This window comes from Papio anubis, chromosome 20, assembly GCF_008728515.1.
Source record: "Papio anubis isolate 15944 chromosome 20, Panubis1.0, whole genome shotgun sequence".
In the NCBI taxonomy this organism is placed as follows: Eukaryota; Metazoa; Chordata; class Mammalia; order Primates; family Cercopithecidae; genus Papio; species Papio anubis.
Window position 1 is genome coordinate 8,265,845 of NC_044995.1, and position 22,300 is coordinate 8,288,144.

General features: G+C 44.6%; 1 protein-coding gene and 1 pseudogene across 2 annotated transcripts; both read left to right on the forward strand.

Annotated features, from left to right (window-relative positions):
• The first annotated feature begins 2,573 nt into the window (after nt 1–2,573).
• LOC101017246 (zinc finger protein 813) lies at nt 2,574–21,821 on the forward strand. The gene is given in 7 exon segments (XM_031659266.1): nt 2,574–3,029; nt 9,906–9,987; nt 13,773–13,899; nt 19,289–20,933; nt 20,935–21,090; nt 21,092–21,221; nt 21,223–21,821. Coding segments are annotated over 6 exon segments (2,235 nt in total). The 5' UTR covers nt 2,574–3,029; nt 9,906–9,972; the 3' UTR covers nt 21,385–21,821.
• On the forward strand, nt 4,859–6,361 carry LOC101017962 (annotated as a pseudogene). Its single transcript, XR_004180240.1, has one exon. The product of XR_004180240.1 is annotated as a tropomyosin alpha-3 chain pseudogene (transcript).
• Nucleotides 21,822–22,300: the final 479 nt, after the last annotated feature.

Genomic DNA, 22,300 nt, shown 5'->3' on the forward strand with positions numbered 1-22,300 from the left:
TCTCGATCTCCTGACCTCGTGATCCACCCGCCTCGGCCTCCCAAAGTGCTGGGATTACAGGCTTGAGCCACCGCACCCGGCCTACTACCTTCTTTTAATATATTTTTTGTCTTCTTGGTCACACCAGGCTCTTTGATTTGGAGTATAACTTGGGCCCTCTTGCAGAGGAGGTCTGGGAGGAGAGGCATAGCTAAGGCTTCCTCTTTAAAATGTGGCGTGAGCATTGCTGCGCACTTTGCCTCTCTGTCTGCCTTTCTGTTTCCTTTGGCTTCTGGCGTCCTTGCCTTTTGGTGCCCTCTGCAGTGCATTACAGCTACTTTTTCTGCAGCCTATACACCTCTAAGAACCGTAGAATCTCTTCTTTGTACTTTATTTCTTTTCTCTAGCTGTTAATTAATCCTCTAGCTGTTTCCTCTCTCTTAATATATAGTTCCATGTACATGCAATGTAGTAAAAGCATACTGAGATTAGTGTAAATATTGACTTTCTTGTCTTTTCTAGCAACAGTGCTCTTGTCAGGGCTATTAATTCTGCCTTTTGAGCTGATGTTCCAGTGGACAGAGGCTGAGCCTCTACTACTGAGTCTAACGTTACCACTGCATACCTGGCACGTGGAACCTCTTCTAGCACAGAACTGCTTCTACCTGTGAAGTACTTGACATCTGGGTCTCTGAGAGGTCTGTCTGTAAGATCTTTCTCACTGGGGAATACCCCATCTACTGTTTTGACACAGTCATGGAGGGGAGCTCCCGGTTTGACTGGGAGCAGAGTAGCCAGGTTTAGGGTGTTTACTGTTCTAAAGTTGTATAAGGGTTTTCACATAGAAGCCCTTGGTACCGAGTCATCCTTGGGTTTGATAACTAATGATGCCTTCTTTGATCCATCACAGTTATGGCTGAATGTGGCACCCGGATGCTTAGTTGCTGTCCTAGAGTTAATTTGCTATCTTCTTGTGTTAACAAGATGGTGGCAGCTAATGCCTTGAGGCAAAGAGGCCATCTTAACACCACAGAGTCTAGTTGTTTGGATAAATATGCCACTGGGTGATGCCATGATCCTATAAGTTGAGTCGGAGCCCTTATAGCCGTTCTTTTTCATTCATGAACATACAGAAAGAAAAGCTTACTTATGTCTGGTAGTGTTAAGGCTGGGGCCTTAGTTAAAGCTTCCTTGATCTGTTTGAGGGCTATTTCTTGATTAGTTTTTCTTTTTTCTTTTTTTTTTTTTTTGGAGACGGAGTCTCGCTGTGTCGCCCAGGCTGGAGTGCAGTGGCGCGATCTCAGCTCACTGCAAGCTCCGCCTCCCGGGTTCACGCCATTCTCCCGCCTCAGCCTCCGAGTAGCTGGGACTACAGGCGCCCGCCACCACGCCCGGCTAGTTTTTTGTATTTTTAGTAGAGATGGGGTTTCACCGTGTTAGCCAGGATGGTCTCGATCTCCTGACCTCGTGATCCACCCGCCTCACCCTCCCAAAGTGCTGGGATTACAGGCTTGAGCCACCGCGCCTGGCGATTAGTTTTTCAAAGAAAGGTCTCCTTTTCTCCTCCTTTTGTGGCTTCATATTAACGATCATATTAGCCATCAGTGGGAACTTTGGAATCCAGATGCGGCAGAATCTTGCTGTCTCTACAAATTCCTATTTGATGTAGGGTGGTCAGGGCCGGAAGCACGCAAACGGCTTGCTTCCACTCATAGCCAAGCCATGTACCTCGTGGCTCACTATGACACCTAGATATGTAACCTCTTCATGGCAAATTTGGGCTTTACTTTTTTTTTTTTTTTTTTTTTGAGACGGAGTCTTGCTCTGTCGCCCAGGCTGGAGTGCAGTGGCCGGATCTCAGCTCACTGCAAGCTCCGCCTCCCGGGTTCAGGCCATTCTCCTGCCTCAGCCTCCCGAGTAGCTGGGACTACAGGCGCCAGCCACCTCGCCCGGCTACTTTTTTTTGTATTTTTTTTAGTAGAAACGGGGTTTCACCGTGTTAGCCAGGATGGTCTTGATCTCCCGACCTCGTGATCCGCCCGTCTCGGCCTCCCAAAGTGCTGGGATTACAGGCTTGAGCCACCGCGCCCGGCCTTGGGCTTTACTTTTTGATATTTTGTAACTTACTTTCTATAGGAGATGGAAGAGATCCTGGGTTCCCCGATAACAGCTCTCTGAGGTTGGGGCCGGCAAAAGAAGCTCATCTACAGACTGTAGCAAGGCGCAGTTGTTATTTGGTGGGGTATAGGCCATGAGGTCTGAGGCCAATGTCTCTCTAAAGATTGTGGGAGAGAACCAGGCCTGATGGCTCGCACCGGTCATCCCAACACTTTGGGCGGCTGAGGCGGGTGGATCACGAGGTCAGGAGTCCAAGACCAGACTGGCCAAGATGGAGAAACCCCGTCTCTACTAAAAATACAATAACTGGCCTGGTGCGGTGGCTGGCACCTGCAATCCTAGCTACTCGAGAGGCTGAGGCAGGAGAATTGCTTGAACCCGGGGGCAGAGGTTGCAGTGAGCTGAGATTGCACCACTGCACTCCAGCCTGGGTGACACAGCAAGACTCCATTCAAAAAAAAAAAAAAAAAAAAGAGTTTAAACCTTCGTGGGAGTCTAGTCCAGGTGAACTGTGATGCTTCTTTGTCTTATAAAATGCAAACATCAGCTGACTAACTGCTGCCAGACAGATACAAAAGAAAGCATCTTTTAAGTCTAAGACTGTAAACTAGCTCTTGCTGGAATAAGTCCAGTCAAAGTGTACAGATTAGGTACCACTGGATGGATAGTTACCATGGCCTGGTTTACAACATGCAAATCTTGCACCGGCCTATATTCATTAGACCCTGGCCCTGGCAATGGCTTCTGAACTGGCAAAAGTGGGGTGTTCTAAGGCGACTGGCATTGGACTAGAATCTTATGTTTATAGAGCCGTTCTAAATGTTTGCAGATGCCCTGTATGGACTTTTGAGGAACTGGGTACTGATGAACCCGAACAGGAGTTGCTCCTGGCTTTAATTCTACTACTGGTGCATGATTTACAGCTAACCCAGGTGGGTTGTCCTCAGCCTAGACTCCAGGAATTTCTTTAACTAACTGAAATAATAATTTTTCTCCTTCTTGAGTGTGAGGTTGCATTGGTGCCTGAAAAAGGGGCTGGGTGCAGTGGCTCATTCCTGTAATCCCACCATTTTCAGAGACTGAGGCAAGGGGATTGCTTGAGTCCAGGAGTTTGAGACCAGCCTGGGCGACATAGTGAGACCCCCGTCTCGGCCAAAAATAAATAAACAAATAAATTTAACCAGGCATGATGGTGCACCCTATACTCTCAACTACTCTGGAGGCCGAGGCAGGAGGATCACTTGAGCCTAGGAAGTCCAGGCTGCTGTCAGCCGAGATCATGCCACTGCACTCCAGCCTGGTCAACAGAGCGAGACCCTGTCTCAAAAGAATAAAGGGATGGGCGACTTTGGGTTCAGATGAGTGGGTGAGTTCATTGGACATGATTACCTGTGACATGTTGACTTCTGTGTATATAATCTAATAACTTAAAATTTGTTTAAATTATATGGATGAGATTGAGAATTTTAAAATTCCTATCTATAAGACATGTACATCCTATAAATCTTGGCATAGAGGTCAGCTTCCACTTGGAATCCCTATTCAGCCAGAGGACAGTGACTTATTCAGTTGTGAATTACTCTATTCTCTTTTTGCAGGGTGGGGTAGGAAGTGGTGCAGTGATGTGAGGGAAAAAAATCCGTTTCTGTTATTACATAATACAATTATGATGTGATAATTACATAATACAATTATGATGTGATAATTACATAATACAATTATGTAATAATTACATAATACAATTATGATGTGATTACATAATACAATTATGATGTGATAATTACATAATACAGTTATGATGTAATAATTACATAATACAATTATGATGTAATAATTACGCAATTAATTAATATTAAATTAATTAATAATATTTTGAGACAGGGCCTGGCTCTAACGCCCAGGATGGAGTGCAGCGTGATCTCTTCTAACTGCAGCCTCGACCTCCTGGGCTCAAGCGATCCTCCTACCTCAGCCTCCTGAGTAGCTGGGACCACAGACATGAGCCACCAAGTCAGGCAAGTTTTCAATGTTTTTTTTTGTAGAAATGGGTTTCACTGTGTTTCCCAGGCTGGTCTCAAAATCCTGAGCTCAAAGGATCTTCCTGCCGTCACCTCCCAAAGCACTGGGATTACAGACCTGAGCCACCGCACCTGGGCTACATAGAACTTTTTACAAGCGACATCAAAACGTGGTGGCTCCTGCCAGTAACCCCAGCACTTTGGGAGACAGAGGCGAGTGGATCACCTAAGGTCAGGAGTTCAAGACAAGCCTGGCCAACATGGTGAAACCCGGTCTCTACTAAAAATACAAAAGTTAGCCAGGCGTGGTGGTGTGCACCTGTAGTCACAGTTACTGGGGAGGCTGAGGCACAAGAATTGCTTAAACCTGGGAGGTAGAGGCTGCAATGAGCCGAAATTGTGCTAGTGCACGGCACCCTGGGTGGCAGAGCAAGTCTCCATCTCACAAAAGCAAACAAGCAAACAAAAAATAAAAAACAAAAGGGACATCAAAAGTGCGTTTGTTCTCGTGTAATAGATTTACTTTATTTTCTTTGTTTCCTCTTCATTTCTTTCTTTACTCTTTTTTTTTTTTTTTTGGCAGAATCTCGCGCAGTCACCCAGGCTGGAGTGTAGTGGCATGATCTCAGTTCACTGCAAACTCCGCCTCCTGGCTTCAAGCGATTCTTTTGCCTCAACCTCCCGAGTGTGTCGGTCTACAGGCCCGTGCCACCATGACCAGCTAATTTTTGTACTTTTAGCAGAGATGAGGTTTCACCATGTTGGCCAGGCTGGCCTCGAACTCCTGACCTCGGGTGATCCACTCACCTCGGCTCCCCCAAAGTGCTGGGATTACAGACATGAGCGACCACACACGGCTAAGATAAATCTTAGTTTTCGAAATTTCTCTTTTAATACATAATCATGGGAGAGGAGGCTGCAATGCCAAATGGAGGAGGCAGCAACCGGAGCACATGTGTAGCTGGGTGGGCACCATGACTGGAATCTCCACCATTGAGGCAGTGAAGCGCAAGATCCAGGTTCTGCAGCAGCAGGCAGATGATGCAAAGGAGCGAGCCGAGCGCCTCCAGCGAGAAGCTAAGGGAGAAATGTGGGCCCAGGAACAGGCTGAGGCTGAGGTGGCCTCCTTGAACAGTATGATTCAGCTTGTTGAAGAGGAGCTGGAATGTGCTGAGGAGCGCCTGGCCACAGCACTGCAAAAGCTGGAAGAAGCGGAAAATACTGCTGAGGAGAGTGAGAGAGGTATAAAGGTTATTGAAAACTGGACTTTACAAATTGAAGAAAAGATGGAACTCCAGGAAATCCAACTCAGAGAAGCTAAGCACATTGCAGAAGAGGCAGATAGGAAGTATGGAGGTGACTCATAAGTTGGTGATCATTGAAGGAGACATGGAAGGCACAGAAGAACGAGCTGAGCTGGCAGAGTCGCGTTGCCAGGAGATGGATGAGCAGATCAGACTGACGCACCAGAACCTGAAGTGAATTGAGTGCAGCTGAAGAAAAGTACTCTCAAAAAGAAGACAAATGTGAGGAAGAGGTGAAGATTCTTACTGATAATCTCAAGGAGGCAGAGACCCGTGCTGAGTTTGCTAAGAGATCAGTAGCCAAATTCAAAAAGACAATTGATGACTTGGAAGATAAAGTGAAATGCACCAAAGAGGAACACCTCTGTACACAAAGGATGCGGGACCAGACTCTGCTAGACCTGAATGAGATGTAGAATGCCCCAGTCCCCCCCTGCTGCTGCTCCTCCCTCTGACCCTGACTCTGCCTGAGGCCAGCCTGCCCGAAACTGACCTTCACCTGAGGGCTGATCTTTGACTGGAAGGCTGCTTTCTCTTTGCACTGCCCCCTCCTCTCCTGCCTCTTTTTCACCAAACTTTCTCTGCCTTTTCCCGGAGATTCTAGCTAGGCTAGAGGCTGAGCACCTTTGGAAACAACATTTAAGGGAATATGAGCATAATGCATAATGTCTGTAAAAAGCATGTTGTGATTAAAAAAAATACATAATCACTTCTGAAAGATGCCTTTGTCACATCCTATAATCAGCTCACATCACTTTTTTTTCTGTACATTATCCAGTTATTTTCCTGTTGACCCCAGAATTTGTTAGATTTTTTTAAAAACAATTTCAAAATAGTTTCTGTTTGAAACTAGTTGCGTCCGGTTGAGATCGAGGTCTGTATGCTTTCCCGTCTTTATTATTTATTGGAAACCTTTGGTACCTAATACAGAAGGTTGATTGTGTCAGTGTGTACCTGGTAAAGATGTCAGTGACCTTTTACCTTAACATCAAAATGTAGTTTAACCAGTTAGTCTGTTTTTCAGTTTTCTTTCCTTATGTCATCTGTGAACATCTTGAGCTGTGATCTATTAAGTGCATGCTTCCCTCTGGGCCCTCTGGTCCCTTCTGGACTAATGTTGAAAGATGGGCTGGATTGGCATGGAACTGTTGGGGTGGCCACACCCAACACCAGGCTGTCAGGGCTACGAAGTCCGGCAGAGTCAAAGGAATGAGAAAAGACAAGTTAAGGATGCATAAGGTGGGTCCAGGGGGCCAACGCTAGTATGGAGGCTGCAAAAGACCTGAGCTCTGGAAGCCCACACTATTTATTGGTGGTCAAACAAAGAAGCAGGTGGTGAGGCTGTGGGGGTTGAAAGGAAGTGGTGCATCCAGCACATGATCTACAGGTGTGTGGTTTAGCATTTATATGGAACATGTTCTGTACTTGAGATCACGGGGAACATGTTGTTCTAGTTTAAGATATAATCATTTTATGAGCCTGGGAGTGGTAGAAGCAAGGAACCAGCAAGTGTGGGCACATTCCAGAGGCCACAAGGGGTTTCATGCCCTGAACCCTGGATTCCATCCAAGCCATGAGGCATTTTATGCCCTGGGCTTAGATTGTGGTGCAGCAGGGCAACCTTCCACCCTTTAGCACAGAGCTTGGTGTTCCAAAGGCCACAAGGGGTTTTAACCCTGGACCCCAGCATGTTCCAAGACTCTTTTTATATTATATCAGACTAGCAAGCCCTGTCTCAGGTTTTACCCAACACGGAATGCTATTCTAAAAGTGCCCATGTATTTTTTTTTTTTTGAGATGGTGTTTCACTCTTGTTGTTCAGGCTAGAGTGCAATGATGCGATCTAGGCTCACTACAACCTCTGCCGCCTGGGTTCAAGTGATTCTCCTGCCTCAGCCTCCCGAGTACCTGGGATTACAGGCACCCGCCACCACACCTGGCTAAATTTTTGGATTTTTAGTAGAGACGGGGTTTCACCATGTTGTCCAGGCTCGTCTCAAACTCCTGACCTTGGGTGATCCACCTGCCTCTACCTCCCACAGTGCTGAGATTACAGGCATGATCCATTGCACCTGGCCACCCATGTATTCATGATTGAAAAAATTTGCTTATGTCTTAGTTCTACAGCTGACCTTCTTTTCACCGTTTTCAAGGTCAATAGCTGTGTGTTCACACTTCTGCATTTTATAACTTTAAGTGTGATTTTCATGTAAGGAAGAATTAAATGTCGGGAGTCAATGGCATCAGAACCTTGCAAAAGAAGTTTCTTTAGCCCAGGCGTGTGAAAGATGCTTCTCTAACTTTCAAGGATAGGGGTGTTAAAGACCAACCCTTCCCATTAGCCCTTCCAGGCCCCCATGTAAGAATTCAGGCACACCTTCTCACTCATCTCAGACCTTCTCAGGGTAACTTAGTGAAAATTTCTCTTTCTCTGAGCCCCAGTGAGCCTCCCTGCAACTTGGAGATGAAGGGCTAGACCAGAAAAGCTCAATTCGAGTGACCCTGGCCCCTGAAATGATTGGCAAAATAGAGTGTGTGTCTGGGTGTGGCTTTTCTTCTGGGAGAGGGGAGTGACCAGTTGTAATTAGAATTTTAAATGGGATGCAGTACCCTAAAAATGACAAATAAAACGCAAAAGAATGGAAGAAACAGAGGTATAGACTCAAACACAGAGACCATCTTCGGGGCCTTTGTCTGTATGAGGATATCACAGTGAAATCTAAAGCAGGTCATGTCAGTCCCTGGCAGGGAACCCTCCACCGGCTTCCCGTGTTCCCCAGGACAAAAGCCCAATGCCTCACTGTGGCTCCACAGCCCTGTGTCCAGGGCCCCTGCCAGTGTCCAGCCTCCTCCTGGGAGCTTGCCCCCGTCTCCTGAATCCCTCTACCCCAGTCACATTTGCTTTTCTCTTTTCCCAAACATCAAAACCCTTCCTGTCTCAGGTCATTGTCCCTGCTCTTACCCTATGTCCCTAAATGATCACAGCACTGTCCCTTTTCTCCTCGTTCAGATCTAGGCTCAGAGCTGTCTCTCATGCCCTCCTACCCCCATCTGGAGTTCCCTTTGCCCATCAGTCTCTCTTTTTTTTTTTTTTTTGAGACAGAGTCTGGCTGTGTCACCCAGGCTGAAGTGCAGTGGCCAGATCTCAGCTCACTGCAAGCTCTGCCTCCCGGGTTTACGCCATTCTCCTGCCTCAGCCTCCCGAGTAGCTGGGACTACAGGCGCCCGCCACCTCACCCGGCTAGTTTTTTGTATTTTTTTTTTTCAGTAGAGACGGGGTTTCACCGTGTTAGCCGGGATGGTCTCGATCTCCTGACCTTGTGATCCGCCCGTCTCGGCCTCCCAAAGTGCTGGGATTACAGGCTTGAGCCACCACGCCCGGCCTGCCCTTCAGTCTCTATCATGTTACTGAGATTTTTTTTATCTCTGCGTCAGTCACATCAGAAATGCTTTTTTTTTTTTTTCTTTTTTTTTTTTTTTTAGACAGAATCTCACTCTATTGCCTAGGCTGTGAGTGCAGTCTGATGATCTTGGCTCACTGTGACCTCTGTTTCCTGGGTTCAAGTGATTCTTGTGCCTCAGCAACCCATGTAGCTGAGATTGCAGGTGTGTGCCACCACACCCAGCTAATTATTGTATTTTTATTTTTATTTTATTTTATTTTATTTTATTTTTGAGTCTCACACTGTCACCCAGGCTGAAGTGCAGTGGCATGATCTTGGCTCACTGCAACCACCACCTCCTGGGTTGAAGCGATTCTCCTGCCTCAGCCTCCTGAGTAGCTGGGAGTACAGACACCCACCAAGCCCAGTTACTTTTTGTATTTTTAGTACAGATGGGGTTTCACCACATTGACCAGGCTGATCTCTGACTTCTGATCTCAAGTAATCCACCTTCCTTGGCCTTCCAGAGTGCTAGTATTACAGGCATAAGCCACCATGCCTGGCTCAATTTTTGTGTTTTTAGTAGAGACAGGGTTTCATCGTGTTGGCCAGAGTGGTCTCGAACTCCTGAGCTCAAGCGATCCTCACACCTCAGCCTCCTAAATAGCTGGGACCACAGACACAGACGAGCACAACCATGCCTGGCTAAATTTTAGTATTTTTGGTAGAGATGGGATTTCACCACGTTGCCCAGGTTGGTCTCAAACTCCTGAGCTCAAGAGATCTACGCACTTTGGCCTCCCAGAGTGCTGGGATGACAGGCGTGAGCCACCACACCCAGCACCTGCATGGGGTTTGGTCAGGTCTGGTCTGTGCCCTGAAGGGGAGCTCCTTCCAACCCAGCTCCCCACTGCTGCAGCGTGTGTGTGGGCTTCTCCAGAAGCGGAACAGGAGTTTTCCTGTAGGAGTTTATTGTCCCTGGTGCGGTGGGCAGCAGAGGGGACCATATTTCCCAGGGTGAGGTGTCCTTTGTGTGTGTGGTTGTGTTACAGGGACGGGGTGTGTTGATTCTGAGCAATAAACAACATATTTTTAACATTCAGGATTGGCTTCTAAAGACTCTTGGTCCATGAGGAAGAAACCCGGAAGAGGAAAGCAGAGGAGTCAGGGATGGCTCTTCCTCAGGTGAGATGATATTCTCGGTGGATTGTTCTGTCTCCTTCCTTTCAGAAACGCTGGGGCTTGGAGTTGGGAATCTTCTCTGAGTCTGAAGCGTCCTGTCTGACAGGTTTGCTCACACTCACCCATGCCTTCCCTCAGTCTCTCTCATCTCGCTTAGATTCCGTCTCTTGTGACCCAGTGGCATGAACTTGGGAAGAGGCTGCACTGGGCATGGTCCTGGGAAGGGCTCACACCAGACATGGATGGAGACGGGGTGAGGACCCCGTGGTGTCAGTGCTGTTGGGCAGCAGGGATTGTTCAGGGGCCACATCTGGATGCACTATCAGCTCTCTGTGGACCAGAATTAGAGCAGCTGCCAGTGGAAGTCATGTATTCATGTGCACAAAGTACCTGGTACATTCTAGAAAAGGTGACCATTATGGGGAAATCTTTTCTCCCTGATTTTATACTACATTTTTAGGTAATTGAGTGAGTTACTGTGTTTCTGATTCCAAAAATCTTACTAATTAGAATGGAAAGTTCATACACAGACATGAATGATACAAGGTGTTTTACTCCATCATTAAGAATAGGAAATCTACCTAAATAATAGCAGGAGATTTATTAAACCATTCTTAGTGCATTAAGCTCATGGAGTCTGTGGTTTCATTAAACATGGTTATAACTTGTATTATCATTATTATTATATTGTGATAATATTATTATATTTTAAATATATGTAGTCTTGCTCTGTCACCCAGGCTGAAGTGCAGCAGCATGATCTTGGCTCACGGCAACCTCCACCTTCCAGGTTCAAGTGATTCTCTTGCCTCAGCCTCCCAATTAGCTGGGATTATAAGCACGCGTCACCATGCCCAGCTAGTTTTGTTGTATTTTTTTTTTTTTTTTTTTTTTTTTTAGGCGGGGTCTCGCCCTTTTTCCCCCGCTCGGTGGTCGGTGGCCGGTTCTCAGCTCACTGCAAGCTCCACCTCCCGGGTTCATGCCATTCTCCTGCCTCAGCCTCCCGAGTAGCTGGGACTACAGGCGCCTGCCACCTCGCCCGGCTAGTTTTTTGTATTTTTTAGTAGAGACAGGGTTTCACCGTGTTAGCCAGGATGGTCTCGATCTCCTGACCTCGTGATCCACCCGTCTCGGCCTCCCAAAGTGCTGGGATTACAGGCTTGAGCCACTGCGCCCGGCCTGTTGTATTTTTATTAGTGACGAATATCACCATGTTGGCCAGGCTGGTCTCAAACTCCTAACCTCAGGTGATCTGCCCGCCTCAGCCTCCCAGAGTGCTGAGATTACAGGCACGAGCCACTGTTCCCAGCCCCACCAATTATTATTAAATACATATTTTTATATTTAAACATCACATGATGAATATATTTGTTTTGTGGTAAAACTCCAAGCAAAGCTGCAGCTTAGACCCTTGGCCATAAAGCATCTCCTTTCCTTGTCACGTCCTCCACCCTCCTTCCAGCCTCACTGGGGAGCCGCTACTGTCAGTTCTGTGCCAGGTGTCAGAGCTAGTCTCGTACTCGTGTATTTCTGCATCGTTACGAGACTTAGAAAAAAATTCTGCAGTAAAATTTTTTTTAAAAAATTACTTTTTTACAAAAAGTAGCCGGGCGTGATGGCACGTGCCTGTAATCCTAGTTACTCAGGAACCTGAGGCGGGAGAATCACTTGAACCTGGGAGGCAGAGGTTGCAGTGAGCTGAGATTGTGGCACTGCACTCCAGCCTGGGCACAGAGCAAGACTCCGTCTCAAAAAAAAAAAAAAAAAAAGTTTTTATATTTCTGTTTTCACTTTAGGTTTGCGGCTACATGTGAAGGTTTGTTACACAGATAAACTAGTGTCATCGGGGTTTGTTGTACAGATTATTTCGTCACTCTGGTGTTAAGCCCCTTACCCAATAGTTATTTTTTATTTATTTATTTTTTTGAGACTGAGTTTTGCTCTTATTGCCGAGGCTGGAGTTATTAATGGCACGATCTCAGCTCACTGTAACCTCCGCCTCCTGGGTTCAAGCAATTCTCCTGCCTCAGCCTCCCGAGTAGCTGAAATTACAGGAGCCTGCTACCACGCCTTGCTAGTTTTTGTATTTTTAGTAGAGACAGGGCTTCACCATGTTGGCCAGGCTGATCTTAAACTCCTGACCTCAAGTGATCCACCCGCCTTGGCCTCCCAAAGTGCTGGGATTACAGGCATGAGCCTCTGCATCCAACCCCAGTATTTATTTTTTCTGCTTCCCACCCTCCACTCTCAAGTAGACCCCAGTGTCTTGTTTTTTTCTTTGTGTTCCAGTAAATATTTTACTTTGATATTTGATCCTGCTGGTTGTGAATTTACATGTTGTCATGTTAGTAAACATGGCTAGCTTGCTGTTTGGCATCTGCATTGGAAATGGACTGAATGACAACATGTGGGTCCTTTGCGATTTTTCCCTGTGTAAAGAGTGCCATAGTGGCTGCCTCTGCGCACGCCTGCATTCCTACACATATCTGAAGCTTCCTCCAGGTCAGGCAGGTGAAAGGGTGATTGCTTCCTCTAGGATGGGGCATTTCCTGTTTTCTTAGATCCCACAAGATTCCCCCCTGCCCCCGACTGCCAAAGTGTCCTTTTCCAGCAAGATGAGATCCCTCTTCAGTTAAACAAGACTTGCTACTTTTTATATTTTTAAACACTTTATATATATACACATACCCACACACATAACACACACACACATATACATACATACACACACACAAATGTATATATTTTGAACAACTTTTACAATTTGAAAATCTGGGGAAAATGACAACCCTTTGTATTAACATCTAGTTTTTTGTGTGTGTAGGTTTCATTATTTTGTTGATATATATATGTGTATATATAATGGATTTTCATCCTTTGAGTAATCTAGTTTTCATGTATTTTCTTTTATTTTGAGACTGGGTCTCACTGTGTTGCCCAGGCTGGAGCACAGTGGCACGATCTTAGCTCACTGCAACTTCCACCCTCAGGCTTAAGCCATCCTCCTGCCTCAGGCTCCCAAGTAGCTGGAACCACAGGTGCCTGCCACCATGCCCGGCTAATTTTTTTTTTTTTTTTTGAGATGGAGTCTCTGTTGCCCAGGCTGGAGTGTAGTGGCACGATTTCGGATCACTGCCACCTCTGCCTCCCAGGATCAAGCAATTCTACTGCGTCAGCCTCCCGGGTAGCTGGGATAACAGGCATGTGCCACCGTGCCCAGACGGATTTTAGTTTCTGATCTTTCACTATGGACGTTGTCATCTCTGAAGACATCATTCATACTCTGTCTCATCTAGATACTGAATGTCACTTGGTGTGTCAATAAAAGTTTCTGGGCCGGGCACGGTGGATCGCGCCTGTAATTCCAGCACTTTGAGAGGCTGCGGCAGGCGGATCACAAGGTCAGGAGTTTCAGGCCAATATGGTGAAACCCTGTTTCTACTAAAAATAGAAAAATTAACTGGTCATGGGGGCACACACCTGTAATTTCAGCTACTCAGGAGGCTAAGGCAAGAGAATCGCTTGATCCTGGGAGGTGGAGGTTGCAGTGCACCGAGAACACGCCACTGCACTCCAACCTGGGCAACTCAGTGAGACTCCACCTCAAAAAAAAAAAAGTATAATAAAACACAACTGGGAAGACAAAACGTGGTGGAAAATCCCTCACTCAGTTTTGTCAGAACATTCACTGCAATTAATCCCTGCTTTCCCCTCTCTCCTCTTCTCATTTTCTGTAAAGATAAGAACTCCTCCTAGAACCATTTGCTTAAAATGTGTTTTCATTCCAGGGTCTATTGACGTTCAGGGATGTGGCCATAGAATTCTCCCAGGAGGAGTGGAAATGCCTGGACTCTGCTCAGAGGACTCTATACAGAGACGTGATGGTGGAGAATTATAGGAACCTGGTCTCCCTGGGTGAGGATACCTTCCCTGCTGGGGATGTGCCCTTGCATATCTTTGTATTTTCTCTTTTTTTTAGATACAGTGTCTTGCTCTGTCCCCCAGGGTGGAGTGCAATGGTGGGATCAGGGCTCGCTGCAATCTTGAATTCCTGGGCTCAAGTGATTGTCCCACCTCAGCCTCCTCCAGTAGCTGGTACAGGTGCATGCCACCATGCCGGGCTACTTTTTTAGTTTAGTTTTTTGTGTTTTTTTGTTTTTTGTTTTTGTTTTTGTTTTTACAGACAGGTGCTTGCTGTATTGTTGAAGTTGGTCTTGATCTCCTGGGCTCAAGAGATCTTTCTCGGCCTCCCTAGTAGCTGGGATTACAGGCGCCAACCCCCATAACTAATTATTGGCTTTTATTTTTTAAATTTTTGCATATGTGTGTCCTTAAGGCCAATATGAGTCTTCTGCAGAGAACACGTAGTTGGTTCCTGTTGATTGAGCCAGTCTTTGCCTTCTGAGTGCAGAGTTAAATATTTGCATTTGAAGTATTCCTGATGGAGAAGACCTTACCATTGCCTTTCTGTTACTTATTATCTGTATTTCTTGTAGGTTTTTTTTTTGTTCTTCATTTCTCATTTACTACTTTTTGTGTTTAATTGCTTTTTTGTGTAGACATGTTTGGCTCCCTTCTTATTTACCTTTTTGTTTGTTTGTTTATGACGGAGTCTCACTCTATCGCCCAGGCTACAGGGCAGTGGCGTCATCTTGGGTCACTGCAACTGGCTCCGCCTCTCCAGCTCAACCGATCCTTGTGCCCCAGTGGCTCACGCCTGTAATCCCAGCACTTTGGGAGGCTGAGGCGGGGAAATCACCTGAGGTCAGGAGTTCAAAACCAGCCTGGCTAACATGGCAAAACTCCGTCTCTACTAAAAATACAAAAATTAGCTGGACACGGTGGTGGGCGCCTGTAATCCTGCTACTCAAGAGGCTGACGCAGGAGAGTCGCTTGAACCTGGGAGGCGGAGGTTGCAGTGAGCTGAGATTGTGCCACTGCACTCCAACCTGGACAGAACAAGACTGTGTCTCAAAAAAAAAAAAAAAAATTCCATAACCTGCAAAAACTAATTTTTCTCCACCAGAACTCTTTGTTTATGTCAGAATTATTTCTGTGTATGTTGCGTTTTCATCAACATATACGTATATTGTGTTTTCATGCTTTTTTCTTCTAAATAACAGGAAAAAAAGTTGAATTATGAAGAAAAGGTGTACTTATAACAGTTTCTGTATCTGTCCTTTTATTTGCCTATTGATTGATTGATTGATTGGTTGATGAGACGAAGTTTTGTTCTTTTCACCCATGCTGCAGTGCAATGACACAATCTTGGGTCACTCCAACCTCCAACTCCCAGGTTTAAGTGATTCTCCTGCCTCAGTCCCCCAAGTAGATGGGACTACAGGCACATGTCACCACACCCGGCTAATTTTTTTTTTTTTTGTAGAGGCGGAGTCGGGGTTTCACTGTGTTAGCCAGGATGGTCTCGATCTCCTGACCTCGTGATCCTCCTGCCTCAGCCTCCCAAAGTGCTGGGATTACAGACGTAAATCACCGTGCCCGGCTGGCCTCAAAGTTTTTAAAACATGTTATTGCTATTAGATGACTTCAAGTATTGCAAGATTTATAGTACAGGCTCTAAACTTCCTTTGCTTAATAAGATTTGTCAACCTTCGGTGATGTTGATGATGAGATGCTTCCTTTCGTGTCCCAGTCATTTCACTGTCCTCTCAGAAATACCTTCGACTGACCAGCCAAGGTGGGTCATGCCTCTAATCCCAGCAGTTTGGAATGCCAAGATGGGCAAATCACTTGAAGTCAGGAGTTTGAGACCAGTCTGGCCAACATGGTGAAATCTCAAATCTACTAAATACGAAAATTGGCCAGGTATAGTGGTTCACGCCTGTAATCCCAGCAGTTTGGGAGGCCAAGATGGGCAGATCACCTGAGTTCAGGAGTTTGAGACCAGCCTGGCCAACATGGTGAAACCCCGTCTCTACTAAAAATACAAAAATTAGCTGGGCATGGTGGCACACAGCCCTTATCCCACGTACTGGAGAGGCTGAGGCAGGAGAATCACTTGAATCCGGCAGGTGAAGGGTTGCAGTGAGCCAAGATTCCCCCACTGCACTCCAGTCCAGGCGACAAAGACAGACTCTGGGCTAAGGCGGGAGAATCTCTACATTCCAGCCTGGGTGATAGAGTGTGACTCGGTCTCAAAAACGAACAAAAAAAAGAAATAAACTAGGAGGCTTCAGACACAGAAAATTATTTCTCATGAATTTGGAAAGTGGGAAATCCAAGAGCAAGGTGCCAGCCAAATTGTTCCTGGTGACGGCCTTCTTCATGGTTTAGCCCAGCCATCTTCCTGCCATGTCCTGACATGGTGGAAAGAAGAACAGGAAATGAGCTCTTTAATATCTCTTTTTATAAAAGCACTGGTCCTGCTCACGGTAGTCAACACCCATGACCAAATTCTCTCAGAGGCCCCATCTGCAGGAACATCCTATTGGAGAATAAGAAATCCAAACATGGCTTTTGGTCAATATGAACATTCATGAAAAGCATCATATTGTTTTTACTGTGCATCTTGTTATATACAATGTTTTCGCTGATCTCAGTTTATAAATTTTCCCAGTGCACATTCTATGTTTTATATTTTATGCTAGTGAACTAGATAACTAAGGGCAATGCATGTATTTAGAATTGCTGTATTTCCTGGCTGTTTCATAATTGTAGCTGTGACATCATAATTGCACCCTCTGACACTGTTAGTCAATTCTTTTTTTTTTTTGAGACGAAGTCTCACCCTTTCACTCAGGCTAGAGGGCAATGGTGCGATCTCGGCTCACTACAACCTTGGCCTACTAGGTTCAAACGGTGCTCCTGCCTCAGCCTCCCAAGTAGCTGAGATTACAGGTGCACGCCACCATGCCCAGCTAATTTTTTTGTATTTTTAGTAAAGTTAGGGATTCACCATGTTGGCCAGGCTACTCTCGAAATCCTGACCTCATGATCTGCCCACCTCGATCTCACAAAGTGCTGGGATTACAGGCATGAGCCACTGCGCCCTGCCGTTAGTTAATTCCTATTCCTTATAATGCTGTGTATTTTTTTGACCTCATACATCAGAAGGTAGTGATCTTAACATGTATTTCAGTTCTTTTTTTTTTGAGACAGAGTCTTGCTCTGTCGCCCAGGCTGGAGTGCAGTGGCCGGATGGATCTCAGCTCACTGCAAGCTCCGCCTCCCAGGTTTACGCCATTCTCCTGCCTCAGCCTCCCCAGTAGCTGGGACTACAGGCGCCCACCACCTTGCCTGGCTAGTTTTTTGTATTTCTTAGTAGAGACGGGGTTTCACCATGTTAGCCAGGATGGTCTCGATCTCCTGACCTCGTGATCCGCCCGTCTCAGCCTCCCAAAGTGCTGGATTTACAGGCTTGAGCCACCATGCCAGGCTATATTTTGGTTCTTATATTGTGTGCTGGTGGTAAATAGAAGTTGTGGCTTTTTTGTTAACAGGGAATTGTTTAGAATTCTGCAGGTTGTATAAATGTACTTGTTATTTGCTTGCTAGTTTTATGGGTTACAATATTTTACTAACTAATTTTTATGATTGTACATAAGGCTTTTCGGTATGTAGTATGCAACATAACTGACACAGTCCACTAGTTAATGTCACTTTTTTTTTTTTTTTTTTTGAGATGGAGTTTCACTCTTGTTGCCCAGGCTTGAGTGCAGTGGCGTGATCTTGGCTTGCTGCAACCTCCGCCTCCTGCGTTCAAGTGATTCTTCTGCCTCAGCCTTCCCGAGTAGCGGGGATTACAGGCATGAGCCACCACACCCAGCTAATTTTGTATTCTTAGTAGAGACGGAGTTTCTCCATGTTTGTCAGGCTGGTCTCAAAGTCCTGACCTCAGGTGATCCACCTGCCTCGGCCTCCCAAAGTGCTAGGATTACAGGTGTGAACCACCGCGCCCGGCATTAATGTCACATTAACTAGGGCACTGTGACTCATGCCTGCAATCCCAGGACTTTGGGAAGCAGAGGTGGGTGGATCATTGAGGTCAAAAGTTCGAGGCCAGCCTGGCCAAAATGGTGAAACCCTATATCTACTAAAATTACAAAAATTAGCCAAGCATGCTGGCACATGCCTGTAATCCCAGGTACTCAGGAGGCTGAGGCAAGAGAATGGCTTGAACCCAAAAGGTGGAGGTTGCAGTGAGCCGAGATCAGGCCATAGCACTCCAGCCCGTTGTGACAAAGTGAAACTTCATCTCAAAAATATAAAAATACAAATTTTTTTTTTAAACAAAGTCACAGTGGCTGGGCGCGGTGGCTCACGCCTGTAATCCCAGCACTTTGGGAGGCCGAGACGGGCGGATCACGAGGTCAGGAGATCGAGACCATCCTGGCTAACACGGTGAAACCCCGTCTCTACTAAAAAAAATACAAAAAACTAGCCGGGCGAGATGGCGGGCGCCTGTAGTCCCAGCTACTGGGGAGGCTGAGGCAGGAGAATGGCGTGAACCCGTGAGGCGGAGCCTACAGTGAGCCGAGATCGTGCCACTGCACTCCAGCCTGGGCGGCAGAGACTCCGTCCCAAAAAAAAAAAAAAAAAAAAAAAAAGTCACAGTATGCCTTTTCTGCATAGATATAGGTAATTTTATGACAGTTATTCAGGAAAATATTGTATTAACTTTTTTTTTTTTTTTGAGATAAAGTCTTACTTTTTCACCCAGACTGAAGTACAGTGTTGCAATCTCAGCTCAGTGCAACCTCTGCCTCTTGGGTTCAAGCCATTCTTGTGCCTCAGCCTCCTGAGTAGCTGGGACTACAGACGTAGGCCACAACACCTGGCTAAATTTTGTAATGTTTTCTTATGTTTTCAGTGCTATGATTGTTTGACAATATAGAATTTCCATTGATTTTGGTTATCCTTACATGAGCTTGTTGTGGATTGTTTACCAATATCGTATATCCTGTGGTCCTTTAGCATTTATTTGTATACAGTAAATATGCTGTAAATGTGAAGAATATATACTTTTTATTGATTGACAGTGATATGTTTTTTGCAAACTGTTAGACAGTTTAGGGTCACAGTGGAAAAATACTTCTTACTTTAGGCTTACACACATTTGTGCCCTGTCAGTGTTTTGTCGTGATACTGGAAATAGGCTTCCGTAGAAATGATTTGAAGCACATGTAATAGCCCTTTATTTATTAAAGAATCTTACTCCTTTTGTGTTCTTAAACTTTGAAGATCATGTTTGGGAAGTTTAAAATAAGTATTGTTTTTTGTGTCATATTTACACATTTTAGTATGCTTTACCATCTGTACACCTACTGGTGTTTATATTTTGTAGATATCTCTTCCAAATGCATGATGGAGTTCTTGTCAACTGCGCAAAGCAATAGAGAAGTGATCCACACAGGAACATTGGAAAGACATGAAAGTCATCACATTGGAGACTTTTGCTTTCAGGAAATTGAGAAAGATATTCATAACTTCGAGTTTCAGTGGCAAGAAGATGAAAGAAATAGCCAGGAAGCACCCATGACAAAAATTAAAAACTTGACAGGTAGTACAGACAGATATGATCATAGTCATGCTGGAAACAAGCCTATTAAAGATCAACTTGGATCAAGCTTTCATTCACATCTGCCTGAACTGCACATATTTCAGACCGAAGGGAAAATTGGTAGTCAAGTCGAGAAGTCTATCAACGATGCTTCCTCAGTTTCAACATCTCAAATAATTTCTTGTAGACCCAAAACCTATATTTCTAATAACTATGGGAATAATTTCCTGAGTTCTTCATTACTCACACAAAAACAGGAGGTACACATGAAAGAAAAGTCTTTCCAATGTAATGAGAGTGGCAAAGCCTTTAATTGTAGCTCACTCTTAAGGAAACATCAGATAATCCATTTAGGAGAGATACAATATAAATGTGATATATGTGGCAAGGTCTTTAATCGGAAGCGAAACCTTACATGCCATCGTAGATGTCACACTGGTGAGAAACCTCACAGGTGTAATGAGTGTGGCAAGTCCTTCAGCCAGACGTATTCCCTTACATGCCATCGTAGACTTCATACTGGAGAGAAACCTTACAAGTGTAATGAGTGTGGCAAGACCTTTAGTCGAAAGTCATCCCTTACATGCCATCGTAGACTCCATACTGGAGAGAAACCTTACAAGTGTAATGAGTGTGGCAAGACCTTCAGTCAGGAGTTAACCCTTAAATGCCATCGTAGACTTCATACTGGAGAGAAACCTTACAAGTGTAATGAATGTGGCAAAGTTTTTAATAAAAAAGCGAACCGTGCACGTCATCATAGACTTCATACTGGAGAGAAACCCTACAAGTGTACTGAGTGTGTCAAGACATTCAGTCGAAATTCAGCCCTCGTAATTCATAAGGCTATTCATATTGGAGAGAAAGGTTACAAATGTAATGAGTGTGGCAAGACGTTCAGTCGAATTTCAGCCCTTGTAATTCACACAGCAGTTCATACTGGAGAGAAACCTTACAAGTGTAATGAATGTGGTAAGGGTTTTAATCGAAAAGCACACCTTGTATGTCATCATAGACTTCATACTGGAGAGAAACCCTACAAGTGTAATGAATGTGGCAAGGTTTTTAATCGAAAAACACACCTTGCACATCATCATAGGCTTCATACTGGAGATAAACCTTACAAGTGTAATGAATGTGGCAAGGTTTTTAATCAAAAAGCACACCTTGCACGTCATCATAGACTTCATACGGGAGAGAAACCTTACAAGTGTAATGAATGTGGCAAGGTTTTTAATCAAAAAGCAAACCTTGCACGTCATCATAGACTTCATACTGGAGAGAAACCTTACAAGTTTAATGAGTATGGCAAAGTTTTTAATTGAAAAACAAAGCTTGCACATCATAATACAATTCATACTGGAAAGAAACCTTACAAGTGCAATGAGTGTGGCAAGACCTTCCGTCACAATTCAGTCCTTGTAATTCATAATTCATACTGGAGAGAAACCTTACAAGTGTAATGAATGTTGCAAAATTTTTAATCAAAAAGCAAATCTTGCATGTCATCATAAACTTCATAGTGGAGAGAAACCTTAGAAATGTGAAGCATGTGACCAAGTTTACAGTAGCAAATCAAGCCTCGAAAGACAGGAGAATTCATACTGGAGAGAAAGCTTACAAAGGTGAAGAATGTGACAAAGTTTTCAGTCACAAGTCAAACTATGAAAGACATAAAAGAATTCATACTGGAGAGAAACCATAAAATTGTAAGAGTTTGTGTCAAGGCTTTCGGGCGTGATTCACACCTGGTACAACATACTAGAATTTATACTGGAGAGAAACCTTACAAGCGTAATGAGACTGGCAGAGCCTTGATGAGCAGTCAACACTTATTCACCATCAGGCAATCCATGATGAAGGAAACTTTACTAATGTAATGATTGTCACACTACAACCACTGCAAATCATTGGAGAACCCATAATGAAGAGAGATCATACAAGTGTAATAATTGGCAAATTTTTCAGACATCGTCCATACCTTGCAATTCATTGGCAAACACATACTGGAGAGAAACCTTACAAATGTCATGATTGAGGCAGGGTCTTCAGTCATGCTTCATCGTATGCAAAACATAGGAGAATGCATATAGAAGAGAAACCTCACAAGTGTGATGATTGTGGCAAAGCCTTTATTTCACATTCACACCTCATTACACATCAGAGAATCCATACTGGACAGAAATCTTACAAATGGCATCAGTGTGGCAAGGTTTTCAGGCAGACTTCACTCCTTGCAGAATATCAGAAAATTCATTTTCGAGGTAATTGTTCCAAATGCAATGAGTATAGCAAACCATCAAGCATTAATTGACATTAAAGTGTTTATGTTAAGAGGACTGGGCCAGCCGCAGTGTCTCATGCCTGTAATCCCAGCATTTTGGGAGGCCAAGGCAGGTAGATCACTTGAGGTCAGGAGTTTCAGATCACTCTGGCCAACAGACATGAGCCACTTTTCCCAGTTTGCTTTTTGTTCTTTAACAAAAACTGATAGGGATTTTTATGGATATTGTGTTGAATCTAAATCACATTGGGTTATATAATTATTTAACAACATTAATTTTTCCAAACCATCAATATGGGTTATATCTCTGTATATGTTTTTAATCATATTGATCTATGTTTGTAGATATCAAGGTACAAACTTCTCACCTTTTTACTTTTATTCCTAAGTATTTCTTACTTTAAGTTCTCTAGCAAATGGAAGTCTTTTTCAATTTTGTTTTAAAATTGTTTATTGTTAATGTATGGAAATTCAACTAATTTTTGGTGCTGATATTGTATTGTGCAGATACA